Source organism: Motacilla alba, chromosome 7 (genome assembly GCF_015832195.1).
Source record: "Motacilla alba alba isolate MOTALB_02 chromosome 7, Motacilla_alba_V1.0_pri, whole genome shotgun sequence".
In the NCBI taxonomy this organism is placed as follows: Eukaryota; Metazoa; Chordata; class Aves; order Passeriformes; family Motacillidae; genus Motacilla; species Motacilla alba.
In genome coordinates, this window is record NC_052022.1 from 33889751 (window position 1) to 33902164 (window position 12414).

Below are 12414 nucleotides of genomic sequence, written 5' to 3' on the forward strand. Positions count from 1 at the left end.
GCAAATCATCTTTTTGGCAGATACTGAACTAGCCAGCCTGCTAACAGGGGGAAATGATGGCACTAATCATATTTTGATAATGTTGTGCTTTGGAACTTTGCTTTGAAGGAAAATATGTCCTTGCTGTTGTGAGAAAACACCTCCTGTCCTGTTGGGTGCTTGCAAGGAGTAAGTGCAGTCCTGACTATCACTAACCCAAAAGTACATGGGCTAGTAAAAAGGAAAGACAAAAGTGGGAGGGTGCAGACCCACTTTAGCCCAGCATTTGTAGCTGGGTGCTCTGCTCACTGACCCATGGGAGAAGTTTATTGCAAAGGTTTTGGGAGCCCATGTCCCTGGTGGGGTACCTGCAAGGTGTGCTTTGAAAGCTGTTTGTTGGAAGCCTGACTGTGGTGGAGTAAGCACAGAAATACAGGTGCCGGAATGAAAACCTGGCACGAGCAGGTGAGCTGGGAAGCGCTGCAGGGAGGGAAACTCAGACAGGCCATCAATAACCTGGGCTCTTTGACAGGGCCTGCTGCACCCCCACTTTTCTCAGCGGCAGTTTCTGCTGACCCATGTGCTTTTGGGACAGGTCAGGGTGGCACACAGGATTTGTGTGGGCATGAAGCAGACCAGGTGCAGTGATAGGAAATGAGGCTGTGCTGATTTGTTTGAGGAGTTGTCACTGACATGTTTGTAGGGCTCCTCTCTAGCTAACTGGAAAGATTACTTTTGTCTTCTTTGTCAACTGTGGGGCAGGAAAGGCTTGGGAACAAGTTCAGAATGCAGTACATGAGGAGAATAAAATGCAAGCAGCTATTCAGCACTGTTGTTTGTGCTTTGTGTGGATCTAACATAAGATACTTTCTATTTGTCTTGTAGAGCCACTGGTAATAATTTCACAGCTGTGTTTTCTTCCAAAGCATTTGTGAAAATGCAATATGTATGTTTTCCTTGATGCAGAGGATATACAGACATTGCCTTAAAAAGCCATTGGGGAGCCTCTGTAACCAGCATGTGCAATGCTGGGAGCAGGGCAGTCTGTACCATGGCATCCCAGCAAAGTCCTCAAAGCTCTCTTTGACCAGGGATGGAAAATAGGCTTTCAGAAAACATCTACAACCCCTTTCTTGGCTGTGTTTTGGTGTGAGCTGCTGCTTTAGCTCACTTAATCTTATGAGTGAGTCATTCAGGTCTTAGGGCACAGTGTGAGGCTCCTGTTACTTAAATCAAGATGTCCACAATGAGATTTATCAGCCCAGGGACCAGAATGTTAAAGGTGCAGAGAGCTGGAGTGACAATTGCTCTGTGAGTGAGATTTGTTGGTTTACAGCTCCTGCTTCCTTAAACACTCCTTTGACATCTTTTTGTCAGTCATCTCAGGAGTTTTGTAGGAGGGGAAAACTGGTACCAATCTGTCTCCTTGAGAAGAGGAGCAGGGAGAGAATTTATACTGTGATCTCATTATTTTAATTGTAACATGTTGAAAATCTTGTAAAACATCAGAAGTAATCAAGGAAACCACTAGGAACCTTGAAGCAGAGCAGGACAGTGAGGAAATGAGAGAGAATATGCTTTTGTACATAACTCAGCCTGAAATTCAGCAGGTTTTTGAAACCTGCAGGCCTATGACTACCGAGAAAGGAAGAGCTCTCTCAGGACTGGGCATAATGCATTTTGCTTCCAGCACTTCTTACTTTTGGTCCGCTCTGCTTGCTATGGCAAAACTGGGCTTAAAGTTTAGTCCAGGCTTAAATCACTTCAGCCTTGGGAGGAGCTGAGTGCAAGACCTGTGGGCTCAGCCAGAATGTGCTCACCTTTGCAGCTCCTCTGTGCCTATCCAAGCCACATTTGTAGCTTCTGAGATGAGGCAGGGAGGAGCCTGTGAGCTTACAGGGCTTAAGTTAGCTGGGACACAGCACACAGTAGCTGTGCCCCAAATGCTCCCAGCTCAGGCTGTGGCTCTCAGCCCACAAAATATTCCTGATCCTTTTGATCAAGACCAATTTACATGGGCCTAAGTAATATGTGGATGGGCATAAACTTGACAGCATACCTGAAAAGAATCAGAGGCTGATTTGGGAGACAAAAAGAGTGTTTCTTCTGCTGGCATCTTTATTGATGGGTCAGGTAAAAACTGGTCAAGTGGAAGAGAGGGCTCTGCTGAAGTGAGCAGGGTCTCCTGATAATTTCAGTGCTGTCAGTGTTCCTCCAGTCAGTTAATAGATTTCTCCAGGTTCTCTGTGCCAGGTGAAAATTTCCTCATTAAGCAGAGTTTATTCCATTTTCTCTTATCGTTTATTGTCGAAGAAGGGAGTTGCTGGAGTTCCAAAGATGACAGGGTGGAATTTTAAATTAAAAGCAACTACAGATCAACACTGGAAGCTGAAACAGTCACAAGCAAGGTTGGGGAAAGGCTTGTTTTGTTTATAAACTACAAAATGAGCAGAGGACTACAGCTTTTTGAGGAGGTGAACAACCCTTTAATAATCATGCCAGTGTGCAAAAGTCTAATTGTCTGGGTTTGAAGCTCTAAAACTCCTGACTTTCATTTTGCAAAGGCAAACATTAGCAAGAGGAGCATTACAGAAGTCTGAAATCATGGTCACTTGGTCTTCCCTCATTTCAGAATTGATTCTAAGCCAGTGAGAGGGTTTAATCTTTGGAAGACTTTTTGCTCTGTGTAGGAAAGGGGAGTGATGCTCCAGGGGAAAGTGGGAGGCAGTGATGTAAGACTGGGTCATGTGATTTGCTATATCCAGGACTGAGAATTTTTGTCTTGTCTTTTAGTGCTGAATTTCTGGTGAGCTTGAAGGGTTATTTGCTGTCAAATATTCAAAGAGATCAGCCTGATTCTGCTCTTGCTGGCTTTAGTGTCTCTAGCTTGTCTAAAGGGCTGTCTCTGAGCAAAGGCAGTGGGAATTGCCCCTTAAATATTGTCACCCCTTTACCTCTGCATGTCTGTTTTGCTATCTGCAAGATAAGAATCCCCTACCATACTGTTTGCATGTTTCTTTATATTATTTCCATGAAAGTTGAGACAAAAAATGCTAAAAATTTCCATGATTAGTAAATGGGAGTAATCCAGTTATGAAAATGTGTGTCCAGCACATGTAGAGAGAGGCAGCCTGATTTCCATTCCAGTGCTGAGGATTTGCAATTCTCTGATTCACTTCCCATTAAGCATGATGGACCAATTCTGCTGGTTTCTTCTATCATGCTTTACGAGTAGATGAGGAAAAAGTGCATGGAAAAAATGCATGGTTCCATTTCCCCTCTAGGAACTTGTCTTTTCTCTATTGCGTGCTGGTTTTCCTGTAAAAAAACTAGTTACCTTTCTGCATGGATTAGTGAGTGGCCTAACCTAATTTAAGCTGCTAGCCCAAGGCAAATGAATCATGGTGCAAAATAATCACTGCTTTTGTTCTACCCTCCCAGCTGGGAGGGAGGGTGACAGTGAATGATATTGTTATAATGAGATACAAGAAATAGAATGAAAACAAGCTGCAAATGAAGGCAATTTGCTGTCTCTGACAGTAATCAAATGACAGCCAGCTATGTGAGTTCCTGAGGCAGAAGGGAGGGAGGGCAAGGGAGTAAACGGCTCAGAAAAGAGGCTCATTTTCTTGGGGTCATCAGGTCTACTCACTCATTCTAAGGAGGCTGGGTCCTTAATAGCCAGTGACTGCTAGCATCAGTTTTGACAGGGAATTGGTGGAGTTTGCTGTATTTGCTTCTGTAAAACACACATCTGTGCCTGCAGTTCTGGCGTTCATGATTTGTGCAGGAAGTCCTGTCTCTGAGCTGAGATCAGAAAGCAGAATGGGCTGAGGAGACGTGCAGGAGTTTCTGGTGGAGGTATTGGAGCATGGAAACCATGAGTTTGAATACAGTGGGGTGCCACAAAGTGGGTTTTACTTTGGGAAATCCAAAACCTGGGAAGCTCAACCTGCTGGATCAGGCAGGACTTTTTCACCAAATCCTAGAATGGTTTGGGTTGAAAGAGATCTTAAAGGTCATGTCATTCCACTCTCTGCCATGGGCAGGGACACTTCCCACCTGCCCAGGATACTCTGAGCCCCATCCATCCTGCTCTTGAACACTTCCAGGGATGGGGCAGCCACAATTTCTCTTCTGACCCTAAGGAAGAGGAGGCTTTGCTGGAGTAAAAGGGATGATGTGGTGCAGGTTGTAGAGAAGATCCAGGGTGTCGATGGTGCTCTTGCTTGGAGTCCCCTGAGGGCAGAGCAAGCTGTTGGTGGGGCCAAGCTGTAGAGGAGAGGAATTGTTATGTGTGCTTTTTTCCTGCAAATGTTCACCAGCTTTCCCTTTCTCCTGTGCTGGTGCAGGAAGGGGGAGTGCTCTTTTTGCATGCTCCAGGGCAAGGAGGGAGGTGGCATTGGGAAAATGGACAAATCCTGTCTATGCAGGGATCTGAACCCAGGAGTTTCTGGTTCCCAGTGCTGCTCCAGAACAGCTGGTTTGACACTTGTGTGACTCTCATCTGTTTCACACTAGCCTGACTTTACTGAGGGCAGCAGAGCTGCTCCATGCCTAAGCCAGAGTGGGAAATCCAGTCCAATGACTCTTTTTCATCCTTCAGCTTCCTGACATGTTCCAGTAACATGGTCTTACCAGTTTTCTCCCACACAAATAAAATAATAGTATTTATTTTAAAATACTGTCAAGCAAAGGACATAATTCAAAAACTCTGATTTAGGAAAATTGCTTGTTTGTTAATCATTCCATTTTCCTTATTCAGAACTTGCTTGCTCATAAAATATTGATTTATTGGGCAGGCAAGAATGCTCTTGGCAATGAAGATGTAAAGAAGTAGTACTGATAAAAATACAGACTTTTTTATGTTTTTGCAAGAGCTAAGCTTAGAAAAGGTAGCTTAGAAAGAGAGGGAGGCAGAAACTATAAGGGTGGAGTCAAAACAAAGTGGGATGAAGAGTAGAAAAGAGTGGAGTAAATGAAGAAGGAATGGAGAAGATGAAGAAATGAAGAGCAAAATTGACAGGTGAGTGTTGATCTTCAGAAATGGCAGGGGGGAAGCAATGTGTTTGAAATAAACAGTAAAAACTAGGACTTCTAGAAAGCAAAACCAGGAGAACAAAAATGTATGGAAGTATTGAGAGACCCTGGTTGTCAGTATGAAACCAAAAAGGTGTACCCCTGCTTTCCCTGGTCAATGCCCCCTCTCCATTTGCCTAATGCAAGAAGCAACCCTAAGAGATGGAAAAGGGTCTGTTGAGACTGTTACAAGAAAAAACCTACCTTGTGTGTGAGCCTCTAAAGGGCGTTTCTGCTGCCCATCTCCAAAGTGAGATGCTTTTTCCAAAGACTGGCCGTTTCAGAAGGTAGGCAGAACATCTTTAACAACAGAAAGAAAACTTGGTTGGGACAAATTGTAGGTGTGTCTCCCAGCTCAGCACAGTGGTCACAGGGTCAGGGCACAATTATGCCTCTGAATGGCTCCATTCCATCCCAGAGCTTCAAGAATTTCGTGCCTTTGAGTGGAGTGGGCAGCTGCAATGAGAGGCAGGAGGTGGAAGCACATACATAATTGGTCCAGCCCAGTCTGGTGAGGCCTAGGTTTAAAATTTAGACTGAGAGGGTGAATGTAAGGGAGATTTTAAGTTAAGGTTTGGGCATGGAGTTGTAGGGATACTGAATCTAAAAAAGGAATCACTGTAGGTCCTCTGTGGAGGCTGAAATGGTAAATGACCATAGAGTTGTTGTGGTGTCAGGGTTTGACACTGGCTAGAAGCCAGGCACCCATGAAAAAAGCATTTATTTATTCTCCTCTGCTATAGCTGGGCAGAGGAGAGGGGAAGAGAAACTAAAAGGTTCATGTGGTGAAATAAGGATTAGGAGAAAACGTTCTAAGGGCAAAACAGGCTAAAAGCATAAAAGGTATAAGGAAAAATTTATTAACAGAATTAGAAGAGGATTATGAGAACAAAAAGAAACCTTTAGAACACCTTTCTCCCCTCTCCCCACTCCCAGTCCCTCTTTCTTTCCCACTGACAGTGCAAGGAGACAAAACATGGGGGTTTTAGTCAATTTGTCGCTTTTAAAAAAAAATTCTTCAGTTTGGTTAGGGGGAGGAGTCTCTTGTGTTATGTCGTGGGGTTTTCCCCACAGGAGACATGGGAGTTTTCTGTGAAGTTCTTCAAAGTGGTTCTAATTTTTACGAGTCCCGTCCAACCCGCTACAGCGTGAGTCCCTCCCACAGGCACAGCAGTCTTCCCACCGCTGGGTTTTTTGTGGGTCTTTAGTTCAGGGGTGTAGTCTTTAAAGGATGAGCTGTTCTAGTTTGGAAGCAAGGGGTCTTCTCTTTCTGTTCAAGTTTCTCACCAGATTGCAGCTTTTCAGCATCCACACACTCTGTGTGTGGAGTGTCTTTTCTCACAGGCTCTGGGTGGACTTCTACATCCCCCCCTGCACTTTATGAATTACAGGGAAAACCAGTTTGTTATATTGCAGTCCCCAGTCTTTCCTAGACACTCTTTATCTTTTGCACACAATGACAACTTCTCCCCTCAAAAAAAGTGGTTTTGGATTAGTCATCACGTGGCAAATCCCTCTCCTGGTGCTTCAACACCTTCAAGATACAGCACTGAGGAAAGCCTGCAGAAAGAAATGGCTGCTAGGTGCTTGACCTCTCCACCAAGGCAAAGGGAGCCTTCCAAAATGGCTTCATGTTTGTCTTGTAGCTGTTTCCCCATCAGATCATCACTCTTTTTTTTTTTTTTCTTTTTTTTTATCTTTTAGAATTTGTGAACAGTAGGACTGGTGTGTGAGGACAACAGATCTTTAAAATAGGGGCATGTTTGTTACATCTGGTAAGAGAGCCGTCAGTGGCACAAAGACCACAGCTTGCAGAAGAATTTTTTTTTCCTAATTATGTCATCACAGAGGTGTTGCTAACTTTTCTGATTGGGCCAGCCAATGTATCAGTTGTCAGAGCCCTCTGGATTTCAGAGCTCTGCTGGGCACAGTGGAAATTTCAAGGAAATTCTCTCTCAGAAGCAGCTTCTGTGGCCTCCTCTGCCGTCACTAAAAGCCAGGTGGTGTTAAACTAACACGTGGGTCCAGCCAGCTTGTACTAGCCTGATGGATCTCATCATGAGGCACTGATTCCTGCCTCAAAAATGCAGGGAAAGTAAATGTTTTCCTTCTGCCTGCAGACTTTACCACAGAGGTGTTTGTGTGGGGCACCAAGGGCAAAAAAGATGTTTTATGTTGAGTCTTCTTCCTTTTCTTGCTTTCGCGTGCATGATCCTATAGCAACTCTATGCAGTGTAGAGACAAAAACTCTCATATATCGTCTAGTTTTTCCTGTAAAGCCTCATGCAGAGGTCTTTTCTTATTTAATCCCAGCGAAACAATTCCAGAGGAGACACTGAGGAGAGCCAAACAGATGGGGTTCTCTGACAAGCAGATTGGGAAATGCCTGAGGCTGACTGAAGTCCAGTGCCGTGAGCTGAGACTGAGGAAGAATATAGTGCCCTGGGTGAAGCAGGTATGTGAGAAACATCCCTGGGCCTGGTGGGGGCTTCCTAGAGTGGCAGGAGACCTCCATGTCTTTAGAAACCCCTGGCTCTGCTAACGTCCTCAGGAGTTTAGATGTTGATGTGAGGAGAGCACAGTTCACCTCTGTAGCTGCGCCGTCTGCACTGCAGCATCAATGCAATGCCATGAACATTCCCAAAGAGACACTCAAGAGTATTCTTGTTCAAGTTCTTTGTGGCTGAGGGAGAAACACACGTGGCTTCAGGAAAAGGCTGGAAATGCTGGCCCACCATGGCAGGACCACGGAGAGCATATCTCTCATCTCTTGGTAGTAAATTTTTACAGGCTTATACTTTATTTGAAGCGTGCTATTGTTATGGGTTCATTTGCTATTCATTGTGATAGCATGAGCCTAATGAGCTCATCTGGTATTCATGGCAGTGTCACTAGGTGCTGGCTGTTGCATTTAAGGTATGTTGGTATTAAACTGCCACCAGCTGGTTTTCTGTCCTTAAAGATGGTACAAAAAAACCAAACAAACCCAAACTACTGAATGTTTCTGAAAGAGTTCATTTGTTTCCTCAGGCCCAGTTCGAGGTGCCAAGTCTTTTTCTGTTCTCCAGCTGCTGTTTTCCTTCTGTGGCTCACCTGGCCACAGAAACGTGCCCTGTGTTCTTTCAGCTGCATATGGCACTGCAGTGCTGGATTGATTTTTGTGCCAAGGGTCACTTAATAAGGTCATGCTACTTGTGCCTGCCTGTGTGCCTGCAAAGCATATGTTTCTTCTTGAGCCATGAAGTACAAGTCACAGTATTAGCAACAGTAATGAGCAGCAGACACACGGTGCTAATGATGTAAGGTCACATTCTCCCTGATTCACAAGGGTTTGGACAGGCAGTGGGGATTCCTGGAAGTGCCTGAAGTTTGGACAGATTTTTAAATGGTATAGCATATAAAAATTCATGTCAAGACTACTTTCATATTGTTCCCTGTTCAGTATTCTCTGTAGAAATGTTTCAGATGCTCGTTCAGGAAGCTTCAGCAGTTGCTGGTGACCCAGATGGACTGGTCACCAAGTATAACATGCCATGAGTAGTTGACACAAATAGTTTGTGAACGGCCTCATGGGCAAAATAGTCTTCTGGGCTCTCTTGTGACTAATTACATAAGAAATTGCTGAAAACTACATATAAAGGGTGGCTTAAAATCACTCTTGCTTTGTGTACCATTTAATTATCAAAGCACGAGTTATATTGTAACATAAACACATAGTAATTGTCCTGCCACTCCGCATGATTTCTAAGTGATATTGTGTGTGTGTTTGTATTCAGTGTAGGAGTCAGATGGGGTCAAGAGTAGAGTCTGAAGATTCCAGACAGCCTAGTTATAAAGGACAGAAAACCTGGAGGAATCTTTGTAATCTGCTGAGCAAACTAGATAATGAGGGCCTTGGCAAGCAGGGAGAGTTCCTGGGCTGTGTAGGTGTTTCACCCAAGAGGTGCAGAGCTAAAACTGCAGCTTAGAAAGAGATGGTAGAGGGTTGTGTTGACTGAGCTGTAGGGCTGGGGCGAGGCCAGGCATATGCTGTGTCAACAGCACAGGACACTTCAGGTCACGTCCTTTTGAGGAACGGTATGATGGGAAAATAATAGGAATGAAACAGCAGTAGAAAGAGGCAAAAGAAAAGAACCCAAAAATCTACATGTAAGAAAGACCTTGCACTAGCCAAGTCACAATCACCCTTTGTTTCCTGTACAGATTGACACCCTGGCAGCAGAATACCCAGCAGTGACTAATTACCTCTACGTTACCTACAATGGGCAGGTAGGCACCCTCAGAAACAACAGTCTCATTGCTGTCTGGTTTGACCTCTTTTCCCCATACCATGTTATTTCTGGAAATCTGGCAGATGCCTCTGTCTCCATAGCAATTCTTTTGGATGGTTTTACATAAAATCCCCTTACAGCAGGCCTGGAACTTTCTCTCGCTGCAATCCTGATCCAGTGCATTTACTGTTAATGCCCCTGTGCTGTTAAGAGCCTGTAATTTATCACCTGTACACGCACAGGTAGGTGCTGGGAATGCAGAAGTCATATTTCCCTTATCTCATCCTAACATTATTTTTATATGAAACTTCACAGGCCCTTAGGCTGCTTGAATAGCCATATTAGAGGTGCTGTTTGTCTTCTGGTGTGGGTGCAGCCCTGCTAATTCCAGGAGAGCTGCACTTCATTTACAGTGCAGTGAACAAGATCAGACTGGAGCCCTGAAGGATCAGATTGTTGGATTTGGGCTGAACACCAGAAACTTGTTTATTCTGAAAAGCACAAAGTTAGGTGCTGTGGAGTACAGATCCTAATGACTCTTTTGTCTCCCTTCCCAGGAACACGATGTAAAATTTGATGACTGTGGAGTGATGGTGTTGGGCTGTGGACCATACCACATAGGTAAATCTTTCTTACAACTCCTCTGTTCTACTTGTCCCCTCAAGCCTTCTTCAGATATTCTTGTGGTTCCTTTGTTCCTCTTCTCATATGGTGAAAAAACCCTCCAGAGCCCAGTGCACAGGACATCAATTCCTAACAGAAGGTTTGCATTTTATACTTGGAGATTTCATTTCATGCCCTGAAAAAAGGAGGAAAATTTTATTACTTTTCACTTGGTACTTAGATTTCCACAATATTTTACAGAATTTTTTTAATATCACTGTTTTCACATGCTGAGGTCTTGAGAACCTCATACCTTGTGTAGAAGTTTGTTGCTCCCATACCTATCTTATATATTTACAGCCAGCTCATGATGATATTGTCACTATGGATTTTACAGCTGTAAGTGTAGGTGACTCTGAAAATATTTTGATCTCTTCAGCTGCTTTTGTGTAAGCAATTCTGTGTATGTTGTTTTTTCTTTCAACCCACTCAGATCATTATATAGAGTAACAGTTTCCTCGTGGCTGTGAGTGTTGGGTAGACAGACTGCTGAATTCTCTATGTGATGACTTTCACTTCTTCTTTCCATGGATCTCTCCAAATAGCTTGCAATTATTGACAAGGAAAAACTGCTTGTTCTTCAGGAATATTTCTGCTCTGCATCTCCCAGAACTGGTGATGGGTTAGGAAAGCTGGAATTGAAAACTACATCCATTTGCTTGGATTGGATTGGAGAGGTCATATGCTGCACTCCTGCTGCTGTTTTTAGGACATGTCTTTTTGAACTCTGTTTCCAGCATGAGTGTTGAGATGACTGAAATCTGGAGCAACACTCCATGATTAGGCTTATTTTTTGTGAATGATTCTGCTGTTCAACAGGCTGTGTGGCATGGCTACAAAAAATGAAAAGGATGGCAGTGTTATTTCACGAGTTGACCAAATATATGTGAATGCATGTTCCACTGTTCACCTAAAACTCCTCATTGCTTAGAATAGACAGGCAGGTCTCTTCTTGGTCTCATCTGCTCTGCAGCTCTGATCAGATCCATCAAGACCATCTTTAGAAGATGTTGTAACTAAATAAAGGCTGCTACAGGAAACCATTACTTGTAGCTGTAAAATATTTTTTTTCCTAGATGCAGTAGCCAAGTTGTTTTGGTTTTTTCTCCACCACTTTTTTTATCCTTTGAAGGCAAGTAAGCAGTGTGCTTCCTCTCTGCTTTCAGTATTGTAATCAGAATTCAGTGGGATCAACTCAGTGTTCTCTTCCAGGTTAGAAGAGGCTAAATGATTTGGATGGAAGTTAAACATGTGACATTATTTTTCTCATTTCCTTTGTGAAAGCTAACTTATAGGTTAAAAAGAAACAAAACAACCCTTATGAATTTTATTTGAAAATAGTTGAGAATAGATTGCAGATCAATAATATGTTCACACTTCTGCAAAGAAATAAAAATATTTGGGGGTAGTGAGGCCATTTCAAAAATCATGCTGTATTCTGTGTTTAGAAAGAAAATTATGCAAACTGAAGTGGGTTTTTTGACATTTCTTGTAAGCTAATATGCCAAATAGAAACGTGATGTGAGTCAATGCAGCTACACACTCTTGAGCTTCAGTGCTTGCTTTGGCACATCTCTCCTGCACACATGAAGCCTCAATGAATCCTCAGCAATCCTCTCTCTTCACCTGCTTCCAGGAGGGGATCTCCTGTGCTGGAAGGGGGTTTGTTTGTCTGTCAGCCCTAAAAGCAATATAAATATATTTCTACCACTGGCATGGGCCAGCAGAGTGCAGGTGTGCACATAGACTCAGTGTGATTGAAACGTGGAAGTGAGTTCAAAACCATGCATGTACTGATGTAGCAATTGTCTCCTGAGGAACAGTGTCTGGTTATGTTACAGCAGTCATTACTAGTAATACTATTTATTTTCGGTCTCCCTTCTTCCCATGTTTGGATATGGTCATTACATTTGGATGTGCCTGGAATACACTTAACAGCTGTTCAGCTGTTTTCCCAGGTTGTATCTGAAGCAGTCAGATGAGGGCTCCAGATGACCATTGTGTTCCAAAGCTGAGGTTTCTTATGCTTTTAGAAATACCCTTGTAATGGAAGTGGAATACAAAAACTGAATGAGCGTCCGGTGTCCTTTCTTGGAAACATCCAGGTTCAAATTTGATTTTCCTCTCTTTTCTGTGGGGTTTTAACTGAAGCTTAGGCATGTTTTGAGGTTCTTGTTTGACTGAAGTGGGGAAACACTTACGTGCCTGTCAGGGAGTGACCTGTGCCAGCCATCAGTTTGTGACGAGGGGGTGGAGGCAGCAATTAAGCACAGACTGAATTTCTAACATACCTTGTCACACAATTAAATATAAAAGTATTATCAGTGGTTAACAATCATGTTATGACCGAATGCAGCACGATGAGGCCGAGGTTTTCTTGTGGACTGTAAGCATAACCATTTAATGATGTTCTTTATGCCTC

The 12414-nt window shown here is 43.5% G+C and overlaps 1 protein-coding gene across 1 annotated transcript in view; it reads left to right on the forward strand.

The window, feature by feature from the left end:
- The window catches only part of CPS1 (carbamoyl-phosphate synthase 1), a 104708-nt gene that overhangs the window by 60173 nt on the left and 32121 nt on the right, over window positions 1-12414 (forward strand). The window contains exons 23-25 of the mRNA XM_038142769.1: window positions 7372-7513; window positions 9262-9327; window positions 9887-9950. Of these exons, the coding sequence (XP_037998697.1) occupies window positions 7372-7513; window positions 9262-9327; window positions 9887-9950 (272 nt within the window). The remainder of the gene's footprint in view (window positions 1-7371; window positions 7514-9261; window positions 9328-9886; window positions 9951-12414) is intronic.